Source organism: Cyprinus carpio, chromosome A17 (genome assembly GCF_018340385.1).
Source record: "Cyprinus carpio isolate SPL01 chromosome A17, ASM1834038v1, whole genome shotgun sequence".
NCBI classification, from domain to species: Eukaryota; Metazoa; Chordata; class Actinopteri; order Cypriniformes; family Cyprinidae; genus Cyprinus; species Cyprinus carpio.
In genome coordinates, this window is record NC_056588.1 from 1,417,436 (window position 1) to 1,442,347 (window position 24,912).

A 24,912-nucleotide genomic window follows, 5' to 3' on the forward strand; every position below is an offset into this window, starting at 1 on the left:
AGGTCTAAGTGCAGTATAAACCTGTCCATCAGTCACATCCTGACATCTGCAGAGAGTGTTGTCATCTCTATTCCTAGCAACCGTGTGTTTGTAAGCTTAGCAGAAGTATAACATTTCAGTCTATGTCCTTTACCCCGGTAACCGTCACCATCCCGCTCTGAGAAAAGCTGGTGAAATGCACTAAATCTCTGATGCGTTCATGCCACTGTAAGCACAGGACACATGTACCTCATTATGTTCCAGACAAGCTATCATGATCTCAGACAGGATGACCACACCAGTGCGCCCCACCCCTGCGCTGCAGTGCACCAGGACGGGCAGGTTTGTGTTCTTTGGATCGCTGGAGCTGTTGGTGTGTCGCCTCACGGACTGGATCTCCTCCAAGTACGCTGAGACACAGAAACAGAGCGCTTTAGAGAGCCACGCCAGGCGAGAAAACACAAAGCTGCACAACACAAAGAGGTCAGCTGAGGGACACGCCGCAAGAATACTCTTCTAGAAGCTTGAAGTCATGCATGATATGAACATCGTCAAAATATTATTTCTTGAACCATTATAATGGTGCTGAATAACACTGTTGGGATGATCTTAAGCAAACTTAACCAGTCATGCTTTACCCCAAAATCAGAAGGAAAAAAAATCAATAATATAAAAAATATGTTCATAATTATATGTTATGTTAGTTAATTATAAAACTATGTATAATGTACTATAATGTAAAAATGTAAATAAAATAATACGATTTTGCGACATTACTTTAAGGCAAAGCGTCAAGAAATATATATATATTGTTTTCTATAATTAAAAATGTTATGTATTTGTGTTTTATATATATATATATATATATATATATATATACAACACACATATATATATATATTATATATCATTACATATATATTATTATATATATATATATATATACACACATCATCATTACATTAAAGAGCAATTATTATAATAATATATGGATTAATTGCTCTTTAATATAATGATGAAGATAAAAATACAAAAACATTGCATTGAGAAAAATATGCATTATGTTTTTATTTATAACATACTGATTAAATATAAATGCATGTATTAATGCACAATAAAATATGTTTTTAGGTATACATATTTTAGGTATATATGACCTGGAAATATGAGCTGAAGATGTTTTGTGACTCACTTTACCTGCAACATTTCTTACTGCACAAAGTTAAAGAGTTTAAGAGAATACTTTCACTTTTCTTTCTGGTTTACCGAAAGCAGTACATTTGATATGAAGAAAGCCTCTTAACAGTGCTGTACTTACAGAGGAAGCCTTTAAAGTCCTCCGGGCAGCCGTGGTCGGGCCAGTCTGTGTACTGCAGGTGCCAGACGGTTCTGTCCCGTGAGGAGGTGTTTGATCTTCAGGCCCGTTGTGGCGTAGCACCCAGAGTCCGTGCGGAAGCGCGTGGTGATCTTAAATCTCCCGTATGTAACAGTGTTGTGACGAGAGCCCAGACGAGGCCAATAGCGGAAACTCTTCTCTCGACCCCCTTCCTGCAGGACGGGACACAAAACAATGACTTAGACATCAGATCCAAGAGTGACACTGTACATAACAACCACGTAATGTGCATGCAGAGATCTTTCCATCTTCACCTCCTCCGCTGTAACCATTGCGATGATGGCGACTCCTTGTTCCCAAACCATCTGCCAGAAGTCTTGGCAGGTGCTGGAGAGCGGCCCCTGAGACGCGATGTAACTCCACTCTTTACCTCTGACCGTAACCTGATGAAATCACAGCATGAAGGCTGATTAAACTGAAATAAAGCAGCACAAATGCAGCTGCAAGCAGCAATTATTGGGGTTCAAGCACTTTAAGACTTTTATGTGCATGCATAAAATAAATACGTATGATTTAGCAAGCACAAATGAACCTAAATCAGAAATTAAAATTTAGGTAAATTAGAATAGAAATCTATTATTTAACTTTTATGACGTTTTTGCATGCTTCTTTTGGATCATAAGATGCATGTGCTTACCTATTTTCTTTTAGAATTCTTTTTTTTTTATGTCAGATCTCTATGATTATGTTTTGATGCTGCATGATTAGGCATAATAATAATAATAATAACATTAAGAATAAGAATAGATTTTTAACTTGTAATTGTACATTTCTTCTTTCAAATAAATACATTTTTAATTTGATAATTATTTTACATATTTATATTATATTAACAATTATTACATTTTTCTAGTTCGACGTGTTTCAATATTAATAATAATAATAATGATAATAAATTTGTAACTTATAAATGTATTTTTCTTCTCCCATGCAAATTAAATAATTTATAATTGTATATATTTATATTATTTTATTTTTGTTTTTTACACTAATATGGTTAAAAAAATTATATTATAATCCCTAACTATATTAGAACAAACAGTTTTAGGGCGTAATAATAATATTAATAATTAGTATTATTATTATTATAAAACTTAATAATAATTATTATTATTACTATAAAACTTAAGACAAGATAACTTTTTCTATGATTATATTAAATATTAATAATATTGCTACTAATAAATAATTAAACAAACACTTTTTTTATTAATAATATTGCTACTAATAAATAATTAAACAAAAGACTTTTTCTCTATAAGTCTAATAAGTCTTTAAATATCCATGCATGATGTTATGGTCACAGATCTACAGCTCACCCTGATGTGTGAGGCGTTGATGTAGCCCGTGTTGTTCTCTTTGGTGGGCACCAGCTCCACACGCGTGTCGTCGTAGGGCAGGACGTCCTGGAAGCGGTTCCTGTCGCTGTTCTCGGGCATCTGAGCGAAAGTGCACTCGCAGTTGGGCCGCCTTTTAGGCACCTGCTCGTACTCGGTGAACACCATCCCCTGCTCCATGCGCTGCTCCAGTACCTTACACTGCAGGAGACACACAGGACGTGAGAACCGCTGACAGTGAGAGCAGATGTATTTAAGAAAACTGAGTTGCCTGAAAAGCCAATTAGTATTTTACTTGCTGCACCTCATTAATAAACAATCTGCCCTCAACAGAGCTGCTGCCTGAGGCGATAATGATTAATTAAAACTAGATGTTATATTTCATAGCTCTGATTGATTTCATTAATTAATAATAATTGTAATAATAATAAATACATTAACACATTTAAAAATATAACTCAGAATATTTAACACATTTTTAAAATATTAGAAAATAAATGTTAATTTATAATATCGTTTTTATGAGGACTTCTATATAAATGTATAATATTGTATACACCTACAACAACAATAAATAATAATATAATAATTTTAATATATTCAAAAATATTTAAAACACAAAAATAGTAGAAATATAAATATATATGCAATAATATTTTTGATGACTTCAATATAAATTGTACTATTAATAACACTTACGATAATAAAAGTAATAATAATGTAATAATAAATACAGTAATATATTTAAACAATATATTTCAAAAGTGTAAACAATAATAATGCTTTTATATATATATATATATATATATATATATATAGATATATTTTATATATATATATATATATATATATATAGATCAGAATATTTAAAACTTTTCAAAAATATTAGAAACATAAATATTATATATTACACTAACAATTATAAAAATGTTCTAATAAATACAGTAATATAATTAAATTATATATTACAGAACTCCCTCTCCCCCTCTCTCTCTCTCTCTCTCTCTCTCTCTCTCTATATATATATATATATATCACGGTACCAAAATTTCAGTATTCGGTACCGATACCAGTGAAAATCCACAGTTCTCGGTACCAACGCAAAACACAAAAATATGCTAATTAAAAAAAAAACTTTTTATCACTAAAAATAAAACCAATGCCATTCTTTATACTTATTTACAATTGTGTTTAAAGTTTTTCTACACGTAATATAATTATGAAAAACAGTAAACAAGTTTCACCCAAATTTAATTTGTCTTTTAATTAATGAAATTTAAAAACATTTTATTTTTTGTTAAATAAAGGGGATTTGCTATTAAAATTAAAACATGGAAGAAATATTGTGTGATTTATTTCTTTAAAAAATAAAGTTTTATTAATTTTTTCAACAGTAGAAACAGTATCACATACATGATTCTACTAAATAATAGTAATATTTCTAGCACAATGCCTTTATGTAAAAATTAACTTTTATTTTGACGGGTTGCAGTGTTTCCCACAGCCTTACACTCCCCCGCCCCCATATATACATATATATGCGAATTCATTTTCTGCCAGCAGGAGGCGCTTTAAGAGCGGGAGAGATACAGGATTCTCCGGTGACGCTGAGCTCACAAACGCTGCCTTATCAAGCATTACGTGCAAAATGAAATTAAAATGAAATCGAAAATGTTCTACATTCAGTCGGTTTCCTTCTAAAATACAGTGATATAAAAACACCCGCATCTGTTTTTGATTTTGAAACGTGCAGTGCTCATGTTTATTCAAAAGAAGTCAAAGTCTTTTGGAAAATCTATTTGTGGCGGTCAGTTTTGATATTGTAATAAATCGATGTGTGTGAAACCCTGGGTTGCCGTGAATACCTTTAAACTGACACTGGTTTTACTCAAATGAAACGGTAAAATGCTTGTGAAGTGACTCAGAACAGTTCTGGTGATGTTGTTTATGTATTTATGTCCTCATTGAATTACTGCACGCGCTTCAGTCTATGTAGTAAACAAACCCGCACGTCTCTGCCATTCATTCATTCATTCATTCATTCACACAGAGACGCGCAGAACATTTACAGATACTGGTCCATATGGAGATTTGATTTGATTAATTTATGCTAACTTTGACAAATTCCGTGACTGTCCATATTAAAATGTAAGTTTCATTTTCATGGCTGGATTTTGAGATTCCGTCCGCGTTTTCTGCTTCGCGGAAATCATAGCGCTGTATGCGGCAAGAACCGGGTTGACCGGGTACTCGGTACCACCGGTACTTAAAGAAACCTGCTACCGTCACATTTTCATTTTTTTAGTACCGAAGTACCGGCTCTTTTGACAACACTAATGCATATGCAAACACACACACACACACACATTTTTGATGACTTCACTATAAATGTTATAAATATTAAATACATTTAAAACATATTTCGTTTTATATATATATATATATATATATAAGAAATATACAACTTCAATATATGTATTTATTAAAAGGACTAATTCTTTAAAATTGGTATTAAAAATGGGAAAAAAATATCAATAATCAAAACTGTGGCGATCCAAGCCTGGTTAACCCAACATCATTGACCATAAAAAACAAACAAAAAAAACACCTTAGTCAACCAACCAACTACTATTTCCCCAACCAGAAAGCAGTACTCACCCGCTCATCATTAGACGCGTTCTCCGGGTCGTCCTTCCCTTCATCGGGCAGAGGCATTCTGGACAGGGTCAGACCATTGAGAGCCGCCATCTTCAGGGGACCCACCTTCTTGACCTCGGAGCGTCCTTTCTTCATACCCCATCCCCGGAGCGAGCAAGCGACAGAGAGACACACAGAGAGAGAAACAGAGAGTCTGAGGATCAGTGTCAGAGAGACACACTGGAGCAGAGCCACAGAATGCAGCCGTTCAGGTCTGGCGGCCCGTCGGACGACATTCTTCAAGTCACACGTATAAAGTCAAATGCTCGGCCTCACCCAGTGTACAAACACATACTCGACATGCAGACGAAATGAAAATAAAAGCAGCACCCGCTGGATTTCCTTTCACAGCTGAACTGATCATGTCTATATCTGTGAATAAGATCTCTGTGACTAACTAATAAAAGAGCAGCATGAACATTCTGATAAACATCTTTTTTATGCTCCACGTTAAGATTGAGTAAATTACTGAAATCTTATTTTGAGGTTATTTTAAATAAAGAACTAAGTATGTGAAAAAACAGTGCAGTACATATTAAAACTAATAAAAAAAATGATTTATTGCATTAATACCAAAACTCGGTAAATTACTATAGACAGGTGACAGGAATCAGTATTATTTTAGTACTATCATAATTATTAATTTTCAATTTTTTTGTGTGTTTTTGTCATACAGTATACACACACACACACACACACATATAAATTAATTTATTTATATATTTCTAAAAACCATTTAATTTATTTTAGTTTTAGCTTTAGTTAAGTATAACTGAAAGTGTTATTGATGGAATGAGGAGGTAACATTCAGTTCCTGGTTAAACCTCATTAGAAGAGATGCTGCAGCTAATTGTGGCACTTCTCTTTAGTGAACACCTGTAAACACTCCTGAAAATGCTTACATCATGACTTGATGATCTCATCTGGGTGGCTTCACAAAATAATGACGCCTTACATTGTGCTTATTATGCTTTGGGCTAATTAAAACCCTGTGACTTTGTGTTTAAAAGCAAACACCTCTCGCTTTCCACGTGACGCATGGAGTATAAAAATGTCACTAAAACAGACTAAACAGAAGAATTATATAAGGGGAAATTAATTACTAATTTATGTATACATTATATGTAATATATAAATAAATATTTTTTTACATTAAAATGTAAAGCATAATATTAATAATAAAAATAATAATAATAATAATTTTAACTCCTAAAAATGCTGAATTTATATTATTTTTGTAAATTACAATTCTGTTAAATACTTTTTTATAATTATAATTTTAATAAAATTTTATAAGAATTTTATGCTACACTACAAGTTACAGTAATATTAATTTTTGGTATATTTTGTCTTATATTTTCCGTTTTTTCAGTATTTTTTGTGATTCTGAGTCAATTCTGATCTTTAATTAATTTTTTTTTGTCAGACGACCTCGACATAAAATTGTTACTTGTAGTAGATTTTATGTTAATATTTAACTCACATTTGCATATTCAGTTCTGAAGCTGGTTAACGGTCACATGACATACATGTAAATAGATAAAATATTAAATTTTTTAAATAAAAAAGTGTTTTATTTTGACTTTGTAACTAGACTAAAGTGGGCGCAAATCTTTTAAATAATAATTACAACAACAACAAATGCTGAATACATTATTTTTGTGAATTACAATTCTTCTGTTAAATAATTTTATAATTATAATTTTATTTTATACTACAGGTTACAATAATATTTATGTCTAATATTTTGTTTTTCAGTTTTTTTGTTGTTGTTTTTTGTCAGTTTTTCTGATCTTTAAGTGAAGCGATTAATCTTTTAAATTAGAGTTTTATTTTCACTTTGTAGCTGGACTTTAAAGTGGATTTAAACCTTTAAGATAAAATAAATAAATAGTAATTTTAAATATTTATAAAAATGCAGAATGCATTACTTTTGCAAATTACAATTCTACTGCTTAATATAAAATAATTTTATAATTATAATTTATTTAGCACTTCGTTACAATAATATTTATTAGGGGTGTATGGTTCACTAAATACACGGTTTGGTTCGATACGACAGGGATGTCACGGTTCAGTATGATTTCAATTATGATTTTTATTTATTAAAACAAGTATCATATGATCTCAAAAATATTTTAGACTTTGGAAGGCCTTTTGACTTCTGCCGTTTATCGAAGATGATTTTGGAAGCTTTTTTTACATTTGTTTCTTATTTATTTGGTTCCACCATGTTTTATATTTAAACTTTGTAAGTTATTTGTTATTTTATACTGGGCCTATAGCATGGTGTATTTGTATTTGTACTAGTTTTGTTAATAAATTAAACCTTCTATGTTTAATGTGAGTTTGTCGTACTGTTTTGTTGTTGTCGTCAATTCAATCAACTGACGCTGAAATGCCGCTAAAATGCGCACAAGCATTTACAAGCTATTTAAAAGCAAATAAAAGCAAGTAAAAGAGGGAACTACCTCACCGTCACAACCTGGAGTACATTATATTTCACATACTTTAAGCTCTTTTTTTCTCCAAATGTAACGTTTGGTTTGTAATGCGTACCGAAACCTTTCATATTTATGTCTTTGTATTTCTTAACCCTCAAGCTTTTAACATTATGTGAATGTGCAAATAAATCTCAACTTAGTGTATGTTGCATTTGATTCTGATTCAGTTCTGAACTTTAAGTGAACTTACGGCCGGTGGAAGACCATCGATGTTTCTTCTGGCGGGTGGCACGTCGGAGACGGGTCTCTTATAGACGTCCCTCTTCTGTCTGAAGCGTCCCTGTCCGCTCAGATCCCCCTCTGATACCGAGGGCACCATGTGTCCAGGCTCTCGCAGAGGCGGCAGCTGCCCCAGGTCCTCTGGTTTGCGGATGATGGGATGGGGCTGGTACGACAGAGGGCCCGTCGGGACCGTCTCCATACTGTGGCTGAACGGATAAGCGGGCGGATCTACGAGAGGCCGTCCCATCTGCGTCATGTGATGCTCGGGACCGCCCACAGCATCCTGAGACTGAGGTGTGTGTCGGCCGCTGTCGTCTTCGAACTCCTCCTCCTCTCCGCTGCTATGCACCAGCATCGTGGCGTCAGACAAAGATTTTTTGTGCCCGTAGATGACGTCCTCCTTGGTGACCGCGTCCTCAGGCTTCGTGACCTCCAGGACGATGTCGATGTCGGAGCCGGATGCTGTAGGTTGCATCGCCTGGGCAACAGGGGGCGGGGTCTCAGCTGCAGATGCGGATACCTGGGTAGTTGATGCAAAAAATGTCTATAAATAATAAAATCAATAATGCATTTTCTTAAATAAAGTTAATTTAGAATCTGAGAGCATTTCTAATAATTATATAAGAATTAATCATAAGCATTCTTAATGATATATTATTAGAGAATTTGTAAAATGCTGTTGAAAAGTGCTTTAAATGCATAACATCTCACTGAAGATGCACATACATGGGTGGCTGATGCTTTTTTTGATTTATAATTTATTTCATATGGGAAAGAAGATATTTTTTGGTTTGGTGTGGTTTAAATGTCTTTAACATCACACCGAAGACACAGATAGAAAATAAAATTAATTCCCTAAAATATAGTTTGATCTAGAATAGATCAATAAATTCAAAACAAATTCTCTCAAATAGCTCAATCTAGAATTAGATATTAATTATATAAGCTATTCTTAGACGTTATATAAGAAATTAAATAAGATTCAGCAAAACACTATGTGTATAACATCACAAAGTATATAAAAATTATATTTATATATATATATATATTATATATATATATATATATATATAATATATATATATATGATTTTATATATATTTTATAATTATATAAGAATTTTATAATTAGTATAATTCACATAATTATCATATATAATCATAGGATTTATCCAAACGCTTACTATCTAAACAATTCTCTTAAATATAATTCAATCAAGAATCACAGGTTGATATATAAATAATATATATCTATCCCTCTATACATCTATGTAATTATAAAATATTAAATTATTAGGATTCCAATACAATTATTTTATATAAATCATAGAATTAACAAATGCTACTGAAAATAGGAACATTAAACATTTGCAACATCACATAAATTAAATAAAAATAAAAAAAAAAAAAACACTGGAAAAAAAATACAATGGAAGTCAATGGCACCAACTGTTTGATTACCAGCAATCTTCTAAATATTTTCTTTTATGTTCAACTCATATAGGTTTGGAACAGCATGAAGGTGAGTAAATGATGACAGAATTTTCATTTTTGGGTGAACTATGCCTTTAATATAGAATATAATAATATAAATATATTAAGAATTAATTATAGGATTAGGATTCTTATATAACTAAGGGTATATAAATCACAGAATAATTGAGCAAACACTATTTAAAAGTAGTTTTAAATGTGTATAACGCCTCACCTTCCTCTCCTTCAGCCTCATGTTCTCGAGGCCGTATGCCAGACTTGCGATCTCGATGGAGTTGCGCTTGTGCATGTGGGGCCGCCGGGGCGTGACGAGCGGTTCGCTCACTTCCTGCAGCGAGTGCGCCACGGGCAGGCTGTCCTCCTGGAAGGTCTGCACCGAGTGATGGACGCGGCGCGTGATCAGATCCGGGTTGCTGCTGCTGACGTAGAGATGGCGGGACAGGTCCGGGGTGCTGTTGGCGGGGCGAGGGTGAGGGTAGGGATACGGCGGCGGCGGCCAATAAACCTGATTCCTGATAATGTTGGGCGGAGGATATTCCTGCGCCTGCTGGACGTTGGTGAGCTCGGGGACGCTGACGGCGCCCACGACGGGTCGTCTCTCGGTGGGATAGGGGTACGGGGAGGGGCTGTGGAAGCTGTAGTTGAGGTGGAAGGGGTACTGGCTCTGGGTACTGTGCTCGCGGATCTCCGGCTGGCTGTACACGAGCGGGTCGGGGCGGCTGTAGGCGTACGAGTTGCTGATGTTGAGGTTCCTCATGGAGTGGCTCTGGCGCTCCGCCGGCGGGATCATCCCGAGGTTCTTCTGCCTCATGACGGTCTCGTAATCAGGCGTGGCGCGGTAGGACGGCGGGATCAGGGCGCTGTGCCGGTGGGAAGGCACGTAGTCGGGCCGCATGAGGTCACTTCCTGTGATGCTGGGGTTGGACGACATGGGCGAGGGCTGCAGGTAGTGCTGCGGGTTGTTGAGGGAGCTGGTGCTCTGGGCGCTGTAAACGCTGCCGTTACGGATCCGGCCGTTGTACTCGTGCGGAGAGCGGTCCAGACTGGTCTGGGAATGGTAGTAGAAACCGTTCTGGTTGTTGATGTAAAGATTATCTGTAGGGAACACAAGAGAGGTGCGTCAGTCCTTATTTATTATTTTCATCTTGTCTTCTTTACAAATATCTAAACGTTCTTTAATCGAGATACATTATCTTGAGAAGCAAAATGACAGTCTTTGCAAGACAGCATCATTATGATGCAAAAGTACTGTAAAGTTACATTTTAGATTTACTGGCTATAACTTTTCTTGATTTAAAAAAATATATATATAATTAATAAAATACAAGAATGCTTCTTGTACTTAGCATTTTTATCTTTTTCCAGTACAAATTTAATATCTGAATAAATTAACTTGGCATACGTTATTTTCACAAAAACTGATGACTTTTTTCACCCACATTATCCATATTTTAATATTTATAGAAATTTTAGTTTTTGATTTACTGTCTACAATTTACCTTGTTTTAACTACAAATTATAATAAATAAAATAAAATACAATAATGATTTTCTTAGTGTTTTTTTTAACTAACCTTTTTTTAAAATCAAGATAAATTAATTTGCAAAAAATACATGTTTAAGTAAATTTTCACCCGCATTCACCATATTTAAATTTATATATTTATAACATTTTGTAGTATTTGACTTGTTTATAATTTATCTTGATTTAAATAAAAAAAAAATACAAAAAGAGCGATTTTAGTATTTTCGTCTTGTTTTCAAGTTCAAATATATAAACTCTTAAATCAAGATACGTTACCTTGAGAAGACGTAATATCTGAAGTTATTTTGCTTCTTAAATAGATTTAACTTGATTTAAGAATGTTTAAACATTATATTAAGTCTTCTTTTCTAAAAAAATTTATCAAAATTAAGATTAAGCATGCTTAAAACAAGAACCGATATCTGTCTGTGGAGTCAGAAAATTAAACTTGTTTTTCTTTGAATAAAGTTCGTTTTTCTTAAGGCTTCCAATTAAGCTTAAACTCACTAAATTCTGTCATTTTGCTCTTAATTTAAGAATGTTTAGATGCAAAATCCTAAATAAGAAAATAATTGTTTTGAGGACAGACAAAGCATTGTTGGCCTGTTGTTGACGGGACGTGTTCTACCTTGTGAAGACGTGTACGGCTCGGTGTAATGGCCGTTAAAGTGCATCTGAGGTGGCATCATGTAGGGTTGTGGTTTTGGCTGCATCATAAAACAAAACAAAAGCAGCATTATTCAGCTGGACATATTAACTCTGTCGCAAACCTAGTGAGCTGCCCATCTGGACTTTGTCATATAAGTGCAAGTTTAGTTTTTTATGCTTATCATGACATTTAAAAGGCTCCATTCTTGTTAAAATGCTGGCTACATAGAGAGCAAGGTTTTGGAATAGAGCTACAGTAAATCACACTGAAAACAAATGAGATCATGAAGAGCCGACAAACTCCAGAAACGTCCTACAGAACAAGCTCCACAGCAAACTGCTGTACAGTCATCGAATAACTGGTATAATGCTGACCAGAGACATTCTTGTAGAGGACCGTCGCATCACTGTGTTTACTGGAGCGGGCTGAGTTTGTCTGTAATAAAACACAAAACAATAAAAGACAAGTGTGACATAAACCAGAGAGATGAAGCTCGGCGTTTTATTTGTCACATGCACTGCGATACTACGGTACAAAGTCAGTGGTTTGCATTCAATTTTTTGCATTGTGCCATTTTCATGACAACTCTCAGACAGATTCTCAATATTTCATATTTATTTAAAAAATTAATATTGTATATTATATATATATATAATATTTAAAAAAAAAAAAAAATTATATCCTCACACACACAAAAAGATTGTAGCATTTTATTTACTGATTAAAAATAAAATACTTAATGATCATAAAATAGTCAAAGTTATTTAAAATGTAATAATATTTCACAGTATTTGACTGTAATTTTGATCAAATAAATGCAGCTTTGATGAGCAGAAGAGACTTCTTTCAAAAATATCTGCATTGTTGCATTGACTTTTTTATGAGAATACTAGGGTATATTTTTTACCCACATTCTCAATATTTAACTAATCACTATGATGCTATAATGGGATATTATTATAAAGTTAAATATTTATTTTTTTAAAAGTAGTATTTGATTTACTGTCTATAAATTATTTTGATAAATAAAATAAAATTTGCCAAATACAATGATCCAAAAAAGGCTGCATTAGATTTTAAATTTTTTTTTTTTTTTTTTTTTTATTCGCTGTGAAATGTGACCTGGACATGCTGTCATGTCATTCCTCTGAAGAGTTATCAGGAGTTTTCTGTCACTCTGAGCAGTAATGCATTGACCTCGTGCAGTCAGGCTCACCCCTTGTCAGCAGGCACAGAGGGACGAGAGAGGTTTGGAAAGCGAGGAAAAGAAAGAGAGAGAATGGACCTCTGGGAGCCCTCAGAGTTTGGGCCATCAGACAGCTCTCTGGAGACAGTAAACGGACCACGGTGAAGGAGGAGACTCACAAAAGTACAGACGCACGGATGAAGCAGCCAACGATTTTAACCAGCCAATTACTGAAGAAATTAAACTTTTTTTTTTTTTTTTACTACATACTTTTTTTCAGCAAAGATGCATTAAAGTGATCAAAAGTGACGCATATAATACATGTACACACACACACACACACATATGTATGTATTTAAAATAAATGCTGATCTTTTGAGCTTTCTATTCACAAAGACGTTTCCACAAAAGACTGACGTAAAATAATGTTATTTAGCATTGATAATAAGTAATGTTTCTCGATACATCAGAATGGATCATGTGACACTGAAGGCTGGAGAAATGATACTGAAAATGCAGCTTTGATCACAGAAATAAATTAAATTTTACTAAATATTCAAATAGAAAATGGTTATTTTAAATTGAAATACTATTTCAATATTTTTACAGTATTTTCGATTAAATAAATGCAGCTTGGGAGAGACAAAAATGCTAAATAATATTACTGACCCCAAACTCTGGTTTGAATTATTTGCTAAATTACGATTTATTCTTTTTATTGTGCATATAATGTCCTGTTACACATCCATCCACCAGATCCAATCCACTAATGACTGATTGTTTAGTCACAACATTAAAAAAAATAATAATTTAGGGAAATAAAAGACAAATGACTGGCATCTACAGCAGGCTATAGATTTGTTTAAATTGTATTGGCCAAAATTAGTGCATCCCTAACACACACACACACACACACACACACACACACACACACACACACACACACACACACACACACACACACACACACACACACACACACACACACACACACAAACTTACAGACTGCTGTTGTTAATTTTGTAAAACTTGTGCCGCGCCAGCCACATCCTGCACACGTATTTGGACGTCTCCATGTCCTCCTGAAACAGAGCCAGAACATACTGAATCAAATCAGCCCAGAACACTGACTCATGTGTCTCAGGGCCTAAATTAGTGGCGTTCCTTAGAGGCCAGCAACTAATCTATTCACTAACAGGAATGGACATTCATATAGGCATATGTGTGATCGCATAACTGCAGCTTAATTTAAGTCTTAAGAAAAAGAAGCATCGGAAACATCTGACTTACGGTCTGGAACTGGATTGTGTCTTCTTTGTTGGCGAGCTCCAGGGCAAAGAAAGACTTATTATGAGTCATATTATTAATGTCATTCCACCTGCAGAAACAATGGAGAGTTGAGTCAGACCCATGACAGCAAAACACAACATGCTGGATGATAAACAGCCTTTTGAAGACTAGGGCAATAGTGCACGAGTAAAAGCCTTTTGACAATATCTGACATAAATCTTTATATTGATTTTTCTTGCTCTGAGGAAAGAGGAATTTGTAACATACGGAAATAAATCTAGCTACATTCATCAATGCATGTTTGTTTCACTACATTAACATAAGAATAACCATATTCATTTATATGCTGCAATATAAAACATTGTAATTGTTAGTAATATATACCTAAATAATATTTTTATTAAAACATTATAATATGCCATGCAAAGACTTCCTTAAACATTGTCGACCGATGCAAACATCTTTAGGAAATGTAATAGCCAAATATAAATGCATAAAAAAAAATCACTTCAAAATAAAAATTAGGATTGCTAAACATCATAAATGTGTCACAAATATTTAATACATTTCACAAGCTGTAATGCATGCACACATACTGGAACATGAGAGGTGCTTTCCCATTTTTGTGCTTGACAAAAATCCCATCCAGACAAGAGCCGATGATCACATCTGTGCTCTGAGCGTCCTGTTTAGACACAAGGAAGAAAATCTTAACATAGAGCATCGGAAAATAACTGGGGCTCTCGATGTCTTAAAATAATTAATAATTCAGCAATGGATGCTCTGCAGTGAATGGGTGCCGTCAGAATGAGAGTCCAAACAGCTGATAAAAACATCACAATAATCAACAAGTTATCCACCACCACTCTTGTGGATTATTGTGATGTTTTTATCAGCTGTTTGGACTCTCGTTCTGACGGCACCCATTCACTGCAGAGCATCCATTGAAGAGACATTGATGCAATGCTACATTTCTCCAAATCTGATGAAGAAACAAACTCATCCTAATCTTGAGCATGAGTGAATTCTTTGCATTTTTTTTTTAAGGAATGTGGCTTAGAAAAATAATATTGCATCTTTCTTGACAAGCAAATTCACACCAAAGTGTAAAAGCCTTTTTAATGCATAATGCAAAATGTGTCAGGGGAACCTATTATAAGGCAAGCTTACAGTTTTATAACTAGACAGTAGGAATTATATTCATGTGCATGGTTTCATGGTATTTTAGGAGCATGTATTTCACACTTTTACACTGTCTAAGCAATCACAAGCACTCTTGCATTATGAGCTGCCACCCATTCAAAGGAACACGAATTGCACGAAGAACAGCTTTTCTTTGCTGCTTTACCTTCGCTTGGACACTCTCCTCACCGTACCCCTCCATCTTCTCCACCTCCTGCATGTAGAGCAACTCCGCCTCTGGTGCGGACAGACCTCTGGCAAACAGAAACCACACACACACAGCTCTGCCTTGAGACACTACAGCACAAAGGTCACATTCAACAACGCACTTGTCCTCTGATGTCACTATCAGACACATCTGTGCCGATTCTTCCTCATGCTTACCGTGCATTACACAAACAGAGTCAGAGCACTGCAATGTGTGACGATGAAAGTTTCAGCTGCACGACGTGCCATAAAGAACCGAAGAACTATATGTGACCCTGGAGCACAAAAGCAGTCTTAAGTCTCTGGGGTATATTTGTAGCAATAGCCAAAAATCATTGTACGGGTCAAAATTATTGATTTTTCTTTTATGCCAAAAATCATTAGGATATTAAGTAAAGATCATGTTCCATGAAGATATTTAGTAAATTTCTTACCATAAATATATCAAAACTTAATTTTTGATTAGTGATATGCATTGCTAAGTACTTCATTTGAACAACTTTAAAGATGATTTTCTCAATATTTAGATTTTTTTAGTTGTATCTCGGCCAAATATTGTCCTCCTAACAAACCACACATCAATGAAAAACGTATTTATTCAGCTTTCAGATGATGTATAAATCTCAATTTTGAAAACTTGACCCTTATGACTGGTTTTGTGCTCCAGGGTCACATATTATGCACAGAATTGATTACTTTTAATTCATTAAAAAAAAAAAAAGCTTAAGTAGAACATGGAATGAACTTTTACTGTACCTTCTGTTCATGCTAAGAAAAAAGCGATGTTCTTCCTCAATATTTTTGTTTTATTTTCCAGTATAAATGTCTAAAGTTTCTTAAAGATACACTGAGAAGCAAAGTGACAAAGTCTTGTTTTCTGAGAAACTGATCAAAATGAAGTGAGCTTACGATTAAAACAAGAACAAATATCTGCCAGTGGAAAGAAAAATCAACTTGATTCAAAGAAAAATCTTTTCATACCACACTGACAGACTTTTTTTTCTTGTTTTATGCATAAACTTTATTAATTTTGTCAAATTTTTCAGATAACGTCAGAATCCATCTATCTTCATTTTGCTTTTTTTAGAGTGGATTTTGATTTTGTTTTGTTTAGTAACACACAAATACTGAGGAAATATTTATTTTTTGCATTGTGTGCAACATTTAATGCCATGACTATGATTTTAAGACTTTCTACTCTGATTAAAGGAGTAAGACTATAAAGACAATCAGAAACCCATATATATAGTTTTTATATCAACGTATCGAATTTAACTCCATTTTGTTACTTAAGTTTAAATTTAAGATGAAATTAAAACATCTTTCATAATGCACAATATAGCTTAAAGACATGTACTTTTAGAAACATTAAAGGCCAAATAAAACATCAAGATTTAGAGGTTAACTGATTTTATATCAACAACAAAACGTGGCAAATATTTCAATATATATGTCCCAGCCTTAACGTGCGCCAAGCACATGCAAACCTCATCTGAAAGAGCTTCGGAAACAGAACTTTTGCAGGACAGCCAAGAGCATTAATGTTGCTCTGAGCCCAAAGCTGGAAGTCTGGTCATAAGTCACGTCAGGGGTTTGACAGCTGCCTTTGAAATCCTCTAACAGGAACCATCTGAACACATCTGATAATCACTGAACCTCACATAAACTGTGGCCAACACTTTTTCAGGCTTTTCCCATTCTGAGAAATAACTACAGCCTCTCACCGGTACTTCTGATAGAGCATGGTGACTTTTTGCGTGGCCTCTTCCACGACCCTCTCGTCCTGTATCCATGGCTGAGAAAACCAAAGAAACAGAGTAGAAATAACAGACTCATTAAACAACCTGCCATCTTTATTCCTGGAATAGACGATAAAACATTCAATGATTACACACCATTGGAAAAAGCACAATTTTTTGAAGGAATTCCTGGGATTCATATCGATTGAAGTCTCCAAGGTCAGCTGGAACCAACAGACAAACAACAGTTTAGTGTTAGATTAAAAAGCCTCCAAATAAAAAACAATGACATTGATTCCTCAAAGGAAGACCCATGGGGCATTATATTATTTATTTATTTAACTAGATGTACTAGATATACAGTATCTGAAGATGCACATGATGCACATTCAAATCTCTAATCCTAACTATGAGCAATATTAATAGAGATGAATTTGACTTTGCAAACACCAATTAAATTAGAAGTGTATTTTACTCATTTTTATTTTACAAATTATTTTATTTGTATTTCATTTTACAATTTATTTGATGTATTTTTATATTTAAAATTGTATACATTATTTTTAGATTTTATATTACAAATGATTTTAGTTTTATTTTACAAATTATGTTCTTATTTTTATTGTATTTTACAAATATTTTTATTATTTTGAATTCAATTTTACTAATTAATGTTACTTTTTAAAATTTTATTAAAAATTATTTCAAGCATTTATTTTTATTTTATTTTACATATTTTTTTATTTTTATTTTATTTTACAAATTATGTTCTTATTTTTATTGTATTTTACAAAGATTTTTATTATTTTGAATTTAATTTTACTAATTAATTTTACTTTTTAAAATTTTATTAAAATCATTTCAAGCATTTATTTTTATTTTATTTTACAAATGCTTTTTTATTTTTATTTTACAAATTATTCAAAATATTTTCAATTATTATTATTTTTACATATTCTCATTCTTAATGAAGATGCATTGATTTTATGGGTTTGATGATGGGTTTAAAATGTAAAATGAGAGCTGACACTCCTGCAAAATCATCAACAACATTTATAGAAATCGCACATCTAAATTTAGAAAAGCCAAGAGACGTTTTGTTATGGAAGGAATCGATTTAGCTTTTGAAACTGTAGTAGCTCAACATTAACAGCATGTCTAATCAGCCCGTTACAAATGTTCACAGCTATGCTGACAATCCGAAACATTACCATCGCGTGAAGCAATGCTGGTGCACAAAAATATCTCCCACTGAATATGTGTGGCACAACCCACGTGAAGACAAAGGCCTTTTGACAGTGCAAATACGGGAAATATATTTTTTTTGATCTGGCTGTGACACTGAGTGACGAAATATAAAATCTAGAAATATAAAACTGTACCTTCATGATGGAGTATCTGAACCCGTGAACCAGACCCCGGACGAACATTATCTTAAGAATGTTAAAGCTCTTGCAACATCAACCTATAACTGCGTCTCAAAACACCTTCCACATTATATTACAGGGATCTGAGGGTGGAAGGGAGATTTTCACCGAATGATGACCTGAATATGACTTCCAAACACTTAGCAGGGCTGCGTATTGACACAAATTTCATGATCTGATTCCGTTCACAAGTTTGTAACTCAATTATTTTTGATTTGACATTGCTTCATTTAGTACATCGATTCACAATCAATCAATTCATTTGATTTCATTTTGATGATTATCGATTTAATATTAAATATTAATCTAACTGTCAGCTAGTAGATATTAAACATCTATATAAATAAATCTATATCTAAATATAAGCTACTATAATATTAATTTGTATACACTTTAATATGCATGTGATTTGTATATTTAAACCACACAATAAAGACGTTCTAATAATTCTAATAATTTTTTTATTTAAACAGTTGCCGACAAAAACATTCCTTAATTTATTTAAACATAAAATATTGAAGAACAGGTAAAAATGAACGACTGATTTATATAGAATCATCTAAACTGCACATTGTTTTAATAAACATTTAAACAGTGACTGACATAAAAATTTGGTTTCATGGCTGATTTATTCAAACAAACATACACAGATAGATATTAAAGAAGTAGAACATTTAATAAATATATAATATAGTGCATATATCTAGCAAAATGCTTATTTTTCTAACTGACTAATGAGTTTATGGGCATTTATGGGCAAATATAACTCTGAGATTGTTTTCTGAAGGAAGAAAATCATACAGCTACGATGACTTAAGGGTGAGTAAATCATGGGGTTATTTCCATTTTTGGATGAACTGTTCCTTTAATGATAACTAAATCATCTGAAACTGGGGACAGCGCAGCCCTAGGCCTGAATTTATCATAATTTCTCAGCATACTCAAATACCTTGAGTAAAAGTAAAAGTACCTTGCACAGCCAAGCTGGCCAAATGAATGGCTTGCTCAACGGAGCACGGGATCTTCCCCTCCAGAACGTCTTTCTTCAGCTGGAGATAAAACTGATATCTGTGCGGAAAACAGGAAGTGAGTAAAGGTGTCCCAACAGCACTGATGAGAACGTTTTAAACATATTCTCGTCCCTAACCTGGTTATCTCCTGTTGTAACTGTGTAACAGACGACACGTAGAACACCACCCCAAAGTAAACGGTCGGCTCCAGCCCGTACTTGTCGAGCTGTTTCTTCAGCGGCTTCTCCAGATCAATCCATCTCTGCTGGTTCTGTTTGTTGCAGTACCAGAGGCTGAAATACGTTATCTGGGGAATGAACAGAATTTCACTGATTGAGAAACAACAGGCCAGGCGGCCGGACCTCGTGTTTAACTTCAAATCTGTATTTCTGGAGGTGAAGACCGGGCAGATTCTCAACGTTTTTAGCAAAAGAGGAGAGGCGTGACATCCTAAAAATAAATATATATATATAATTACGCATTATGAGCTCAGACTAACATGCATGGCACATTTGCACTGTCACATCTGTTCATGCCGCACAGCAGGATGGTTATTGATCTCCAAAAACAAGTGAAAAAACTGAACAGAAATAATGACCAGCTACAGCATCACTTTATGCATTTAGCCAAACAAAATAAAAGACTTCATGCGTGTCAATGTTCTAGGCAAAAACCGGTTTTCTTTAAATAATTATTCTCTAAAACATGCGCTTTAATTTATGAATTCATAAAAAGACATGTCAAAAATGTATTATGCTTTAAACTCACCTGCAAACACAAACAAGATCACCATTAGTACCTCACTAAATCTCTCTTAGTTAACTTTACTAGTAAACACTTCAAACAGTGTGACTTGCTATACGTCATCTGAAACTATTTTAAACAACATTTTTTATAAATGACTTCATATAATTGTTAAACATGCTGTTTTTATGACTCATTAAGTCAGACTACATGCATGACATTTGTACTGTACATTATGCATTCATATATTTAACATAGATTCTTGATACTAAGATGGACATAATATGTCATCTTTATGTTTTTTAGTTAAAAAGTAAAAAAAAATCTAAAAAGTTAAACTACACATTTCAACATGCTATACTTCATCTAAAACTATTTTAATCAACACTTTTCAAATTCCTTTTTATACAATTACTATGCAAGCTGTTTTTATGACTCATTAAGTCTCACACTACTTAAATATTTGTACATTAAAAATCCATATGAATATGCAAGACTACATGATGATTAAAACTGGTGAAAAACTGAAACTAAATGACCGATTACAGTACCTAAATATATCCCGCATCTTATTAATCTTGATGCTAAACTAGACATAATACTTGTCAACATCATCTAAAACTACTTAAATCGACATTTTCCAAATTCCTTTATAATACCATGACTATACAAGCAGTTTTATGACTCCTCCAGTTATATTAAGTCACGACTACATGCATGAAATGTGTGAACTTCTGAAAACTCGTATCCAAGCACAGGACTATAACTGAATCTGCAAAGTCAGCTAAATGGTCTTAAAATGAGTGAAAACTGAAACTAAATGGTGATCACTTACAGCATCTTTATCTTATGCATCAATATAAATTTCACCTACAATCCTGATGCTGACTGGACATGATATTTGCCAACTTTATAGACTATATATTTAATTACCAATACTGTAATTTTGCTTTAGCATCAACCTTGGAAGGATCCTGTAAGCGTGCACAATTAATACATGCTGACTAAATCACAGTATTAGTGAGCTTTAGGCTATTAAACACACTTCGGTTGCTAACGAGACTCATAAAGCACATCTGAAGAAACACGGTCATCTATAACTAGATATGAATGGCATACTAGCACCATAATCTGATTCAGACGTCTGGAGAGCAGCTGACTGCATGCAAACGCAGCACTCAGAGTCCAGACCGGATTCTTGGCACACATGCATTTTGGGCGTTTGACAGCATTTTGGTAGCGGTCCTAGAATAGCCGAGACTCCAGACGGCACCGGCGAGCTAAAATGAACACACGCCCATGCCGTGCTAAAGTGATATCGACCGGATTAAACCAAAAACGACGGCGATCCTACCTCCCGTAACTCGAGTCTCTGCGCGACTGCCTCCAGACATTCCTGTCCCGTGCTTTCCACCGAAAGCGTGAACTCCACATATTCGCCGTTGAGCAGCTGTATGCGGGTCACCAGGCAGCTTTTGCTGGACACCGTGTATCTTCTGGTCCTCTTGAGCTTTAATCCGAACGGAAGGGGCATGTTGCTCCTCTTCGAGCAGAATGACTGGATTCAGCTTTTCTCTGCGGTTAATCCATGGAGGGGTGCTGGATTATACAGGGCTCCGCAAGACAAACACATGAGTCCCTGGATAAAGACAACCACATTCACAGAATCAGATACAAACAGCCTAAACACTCAGAGTCCAGTCAGTATTTATCTGCTCTTTCAGATAAAATCACAACAGATAACAAGAAAAAAAACTACACAAATTAACCATCTAATCATGCATAATTTGGAAGCAAAATAAAGATGGTTATCAAATTTTAATAAGGAGGAAAAAACACTTTCTGCATTTTTTGTTCATTCCGTATTTTAATTAATCTGTAACTTAGTAGTATGACTAATACGATAGTAGCTTAAGTGTCTGTTTCATAAACAATATGCAGAATAATTAATTAAATATTCAATAAAAGACAGTGTAAAAATGTTAAAAAAGAATAAATAAAAATCATAATATTATGTTATAATTAATAAAATAATATAATGATATTTTAATTAATAAAATACTAAAATAAATGCATAAATATATTTAGATAAATAAAAAAACATTAACATAAGTATATAAATAAATACTCTAACAGTACAGTACCATACGGAGTAGACAATAACCTAATGCAGCTTTATATATATATGTAGCTTTATAAAAAATATATATGTTTTATATTTTTAATTATATTTTAATTTGTCTTTGTATATAAATTTTGGTTTATTTATATGAATATGTGTTTTTTTTTGGGTACATTTTGTTAGTTTTGCGTGTTAAACAATTCAGCTCACCACTCAATATGCACTTTTAAATCTATTTCTTGAACAAAACCAGTTGAGATCCACTACAGATACACTGCATTTATTCAAATCTATTTTTGAAGCATGCCATGAAGCAAATTCACACAATCTGTCAGTCAGCAGAAGCTCAAAATACAGATCAATAACATAATTCACACCGTCATAAATCAATCACAATAGTATAACGAGAACAAACCGATGCCAAATTATTAACATCATGTTATACATATGCGGCAGTATGTAAATACACAGTCATACGTCTTATAATTTTTAATAAAATTACATATTTATTATAAATACATCCACTATGACTATTAATGACATCGAACGAATAATAAAAAAAAAAACAATAAAGAGCCGTGATTTAGGCTTAAATTACTCGCATATGTAAAAATAATTATATAAAAGTAGATCGAAGCTCTTAATTCTTAGAAATAGAGGAGTTTTTCTGCTTTTGCGAAGTATAAACAAACATCAAAAATGTCGGGCTAACTTTTGGAGCAACAAGTGACCACAAAACCGCACGCGTCCAGATGAGACTTAACGTTATACACTTTATGAAATAAGTCGTGAAAGTATCCAAACACACACTTAAAGGTCTAAATAGGCGTTATTTATTAAGTTTTATCTTTATTTAGAGTTTAATAGCGCGCGCGCGGTGGCTAGCGCTGCTAACACTTTTGAGTAAAACTGTGGAAAAGATTGATTTCAGAAGCTCTCCGCCGCTTACCTGATGGGTTATCTGCTTTATTATATCCTCGATTTATAGCATGAATAGTTTCTGGGGTAGGAATTAAGGTGTGTGGTGATAATCCGATATTTGGTGGAGTTTGTTTTTTCGGGATCGACGCATGTTTGAGGTTCCTCGGGTCACGCTCCTGCTGCTGCGTCACATCCGCTCGGAATACCAGGGGAAAGGTGACCGGGATACGGAGTCATCCGCGGCACTATTTTCTCTCACACCCATGAAGTCTTTTTCGGTTTCGCCACAGTCACGAGAACTGACTGCGATGCAGAACGCGTAACAATCAATGCTAGATTTATTTAAAGTAGAAAAACAAAGGTTATGTCTGATCGGAAAATTAGATAGGATTAATCAATCGAACAACTGTGCTGCGCCACGATACAGGTCGCATTACGTCAGACGCGCGGAATGCGTGGAATGAGAGCAGCTGCTGTGAAGCCGTGTGAATACCTGCACATTATTTATCACAATAAAACTCTGTGATAAGCAAGACTTTATCAGATCTTGAGGATTAAAGGGTGTGCAATAAAACACAGTGTTGTCATTTTTCGTGCCCGGTTATCTGTTAAACTTTATAAGGGTCATTCCTAGGATTCGGTAGGAATATTAATTAATTAATTATTATTATTATTTTTCAACTACGTTATATATGATTCATTTTCAAAATACTCCACATCATTAGGGCACGTCAAACCTCCAAAATCATATTTTCCTACCTCAGGCATTAAAGCTGACCTTTTATTATTTTCATTTTTTTTTTTTCGTATTTTTTTTTTTTTTTTCTCAGATTTAGACCTTTTTTTATCAACCCAGCAATGGACAAAATGGGATTGTTTTAAAAGGATTGTACACAGACCTTGTTATAAAACAAACCTACCTACTGCTCATGTGTCCCTCATAGCAACTTAACGATAAGAAATGTAACATTTATCATAATTTTCACATTTTTATAGGACTGAAGCTAAAAATACAGAAATTGTGGGTATATTGTCTCTTTATTTTTGTTAATATATATATAATTTTTTTTTTTAATTTAGAAGTTTAACTAAAACCACAATTTTATTGTTTTAGTCCTTAACATTTTCGATGTAAATCAGCGAAAATGCTTTCAGTCTTAAGTGTCTTCCCTATATTTTTCCAAAATATTAATGTGAGAAGGTGTGACGGGGTTGAAGACTGTAATTCCATTTTAATTTTTGGTTTTGTTTCTCTCTAATATCGTCCCCTTGTTACTGGGTCA

The 24,912-nt window shown here is 33.9% G+C and overlaps 1 protein-coding gene across 1 annotated transcript in view; it reads right to left on the reverse strand.

The window, feature by feature from the left end:
* LOC109052482 (tyrosine-protein phosphatase non-receptor type 21-like) overlaps positions 1–23,834 on the reverse strand; it is a 26,650-nt gene extending 2,816 nt beyond the window's left edge. The window contains 21 exon segments of the mRNA XM_042773460.1: positions 229–389; positions 1,298–1,380; positions 1,382–1,527; positions 1,630–1,758; positions 2,695–2,913; positions 5,371–5,508; positions 8,104–8,655; positions 9,843–10,723; positions 11,781–11,859; positions 12,176–12,236; positions 13,018–13,125; positions 13,990–14,069; positions 14,278–14,365; positions 14,874–14,962; positions 15,626–15,713; positions 17,391–17,461; positions 17,562–17,629; positions 19,803–19,900; positions 19,980–20,149; positions 21,941–22,225; positions 23,658–23,834. Coding sequence (XP_042629394.1) covers positions 229–389; positions 1,298–1,380; positions 1,382–1,527; positions 1,630–1,758; positions 2,695–2,913; positions 5,371–5,508; positions 8,104–8,655; positions 9,843–10,723; positions 11,781–11,859; positions 12,176–12,236; positions 13,018–13,125; positions 13,990–14,069; positions 14,278–14,365; positions 14,874–14,962; positions 15,626–15,713; positions 17,391–17,461; positions 17,562–17,629; positions 19,803–19,900; positions 19,980–20,149; positions 21,941–22,120 — 3,489 coding nt within the window. The 5' untranslated portion in view covers positions 22,121–22,225; positions 23,658–23,834.
* Between the last annotated feature and the right edge of the window lie 1,078 nt (positions 23,835–24,912).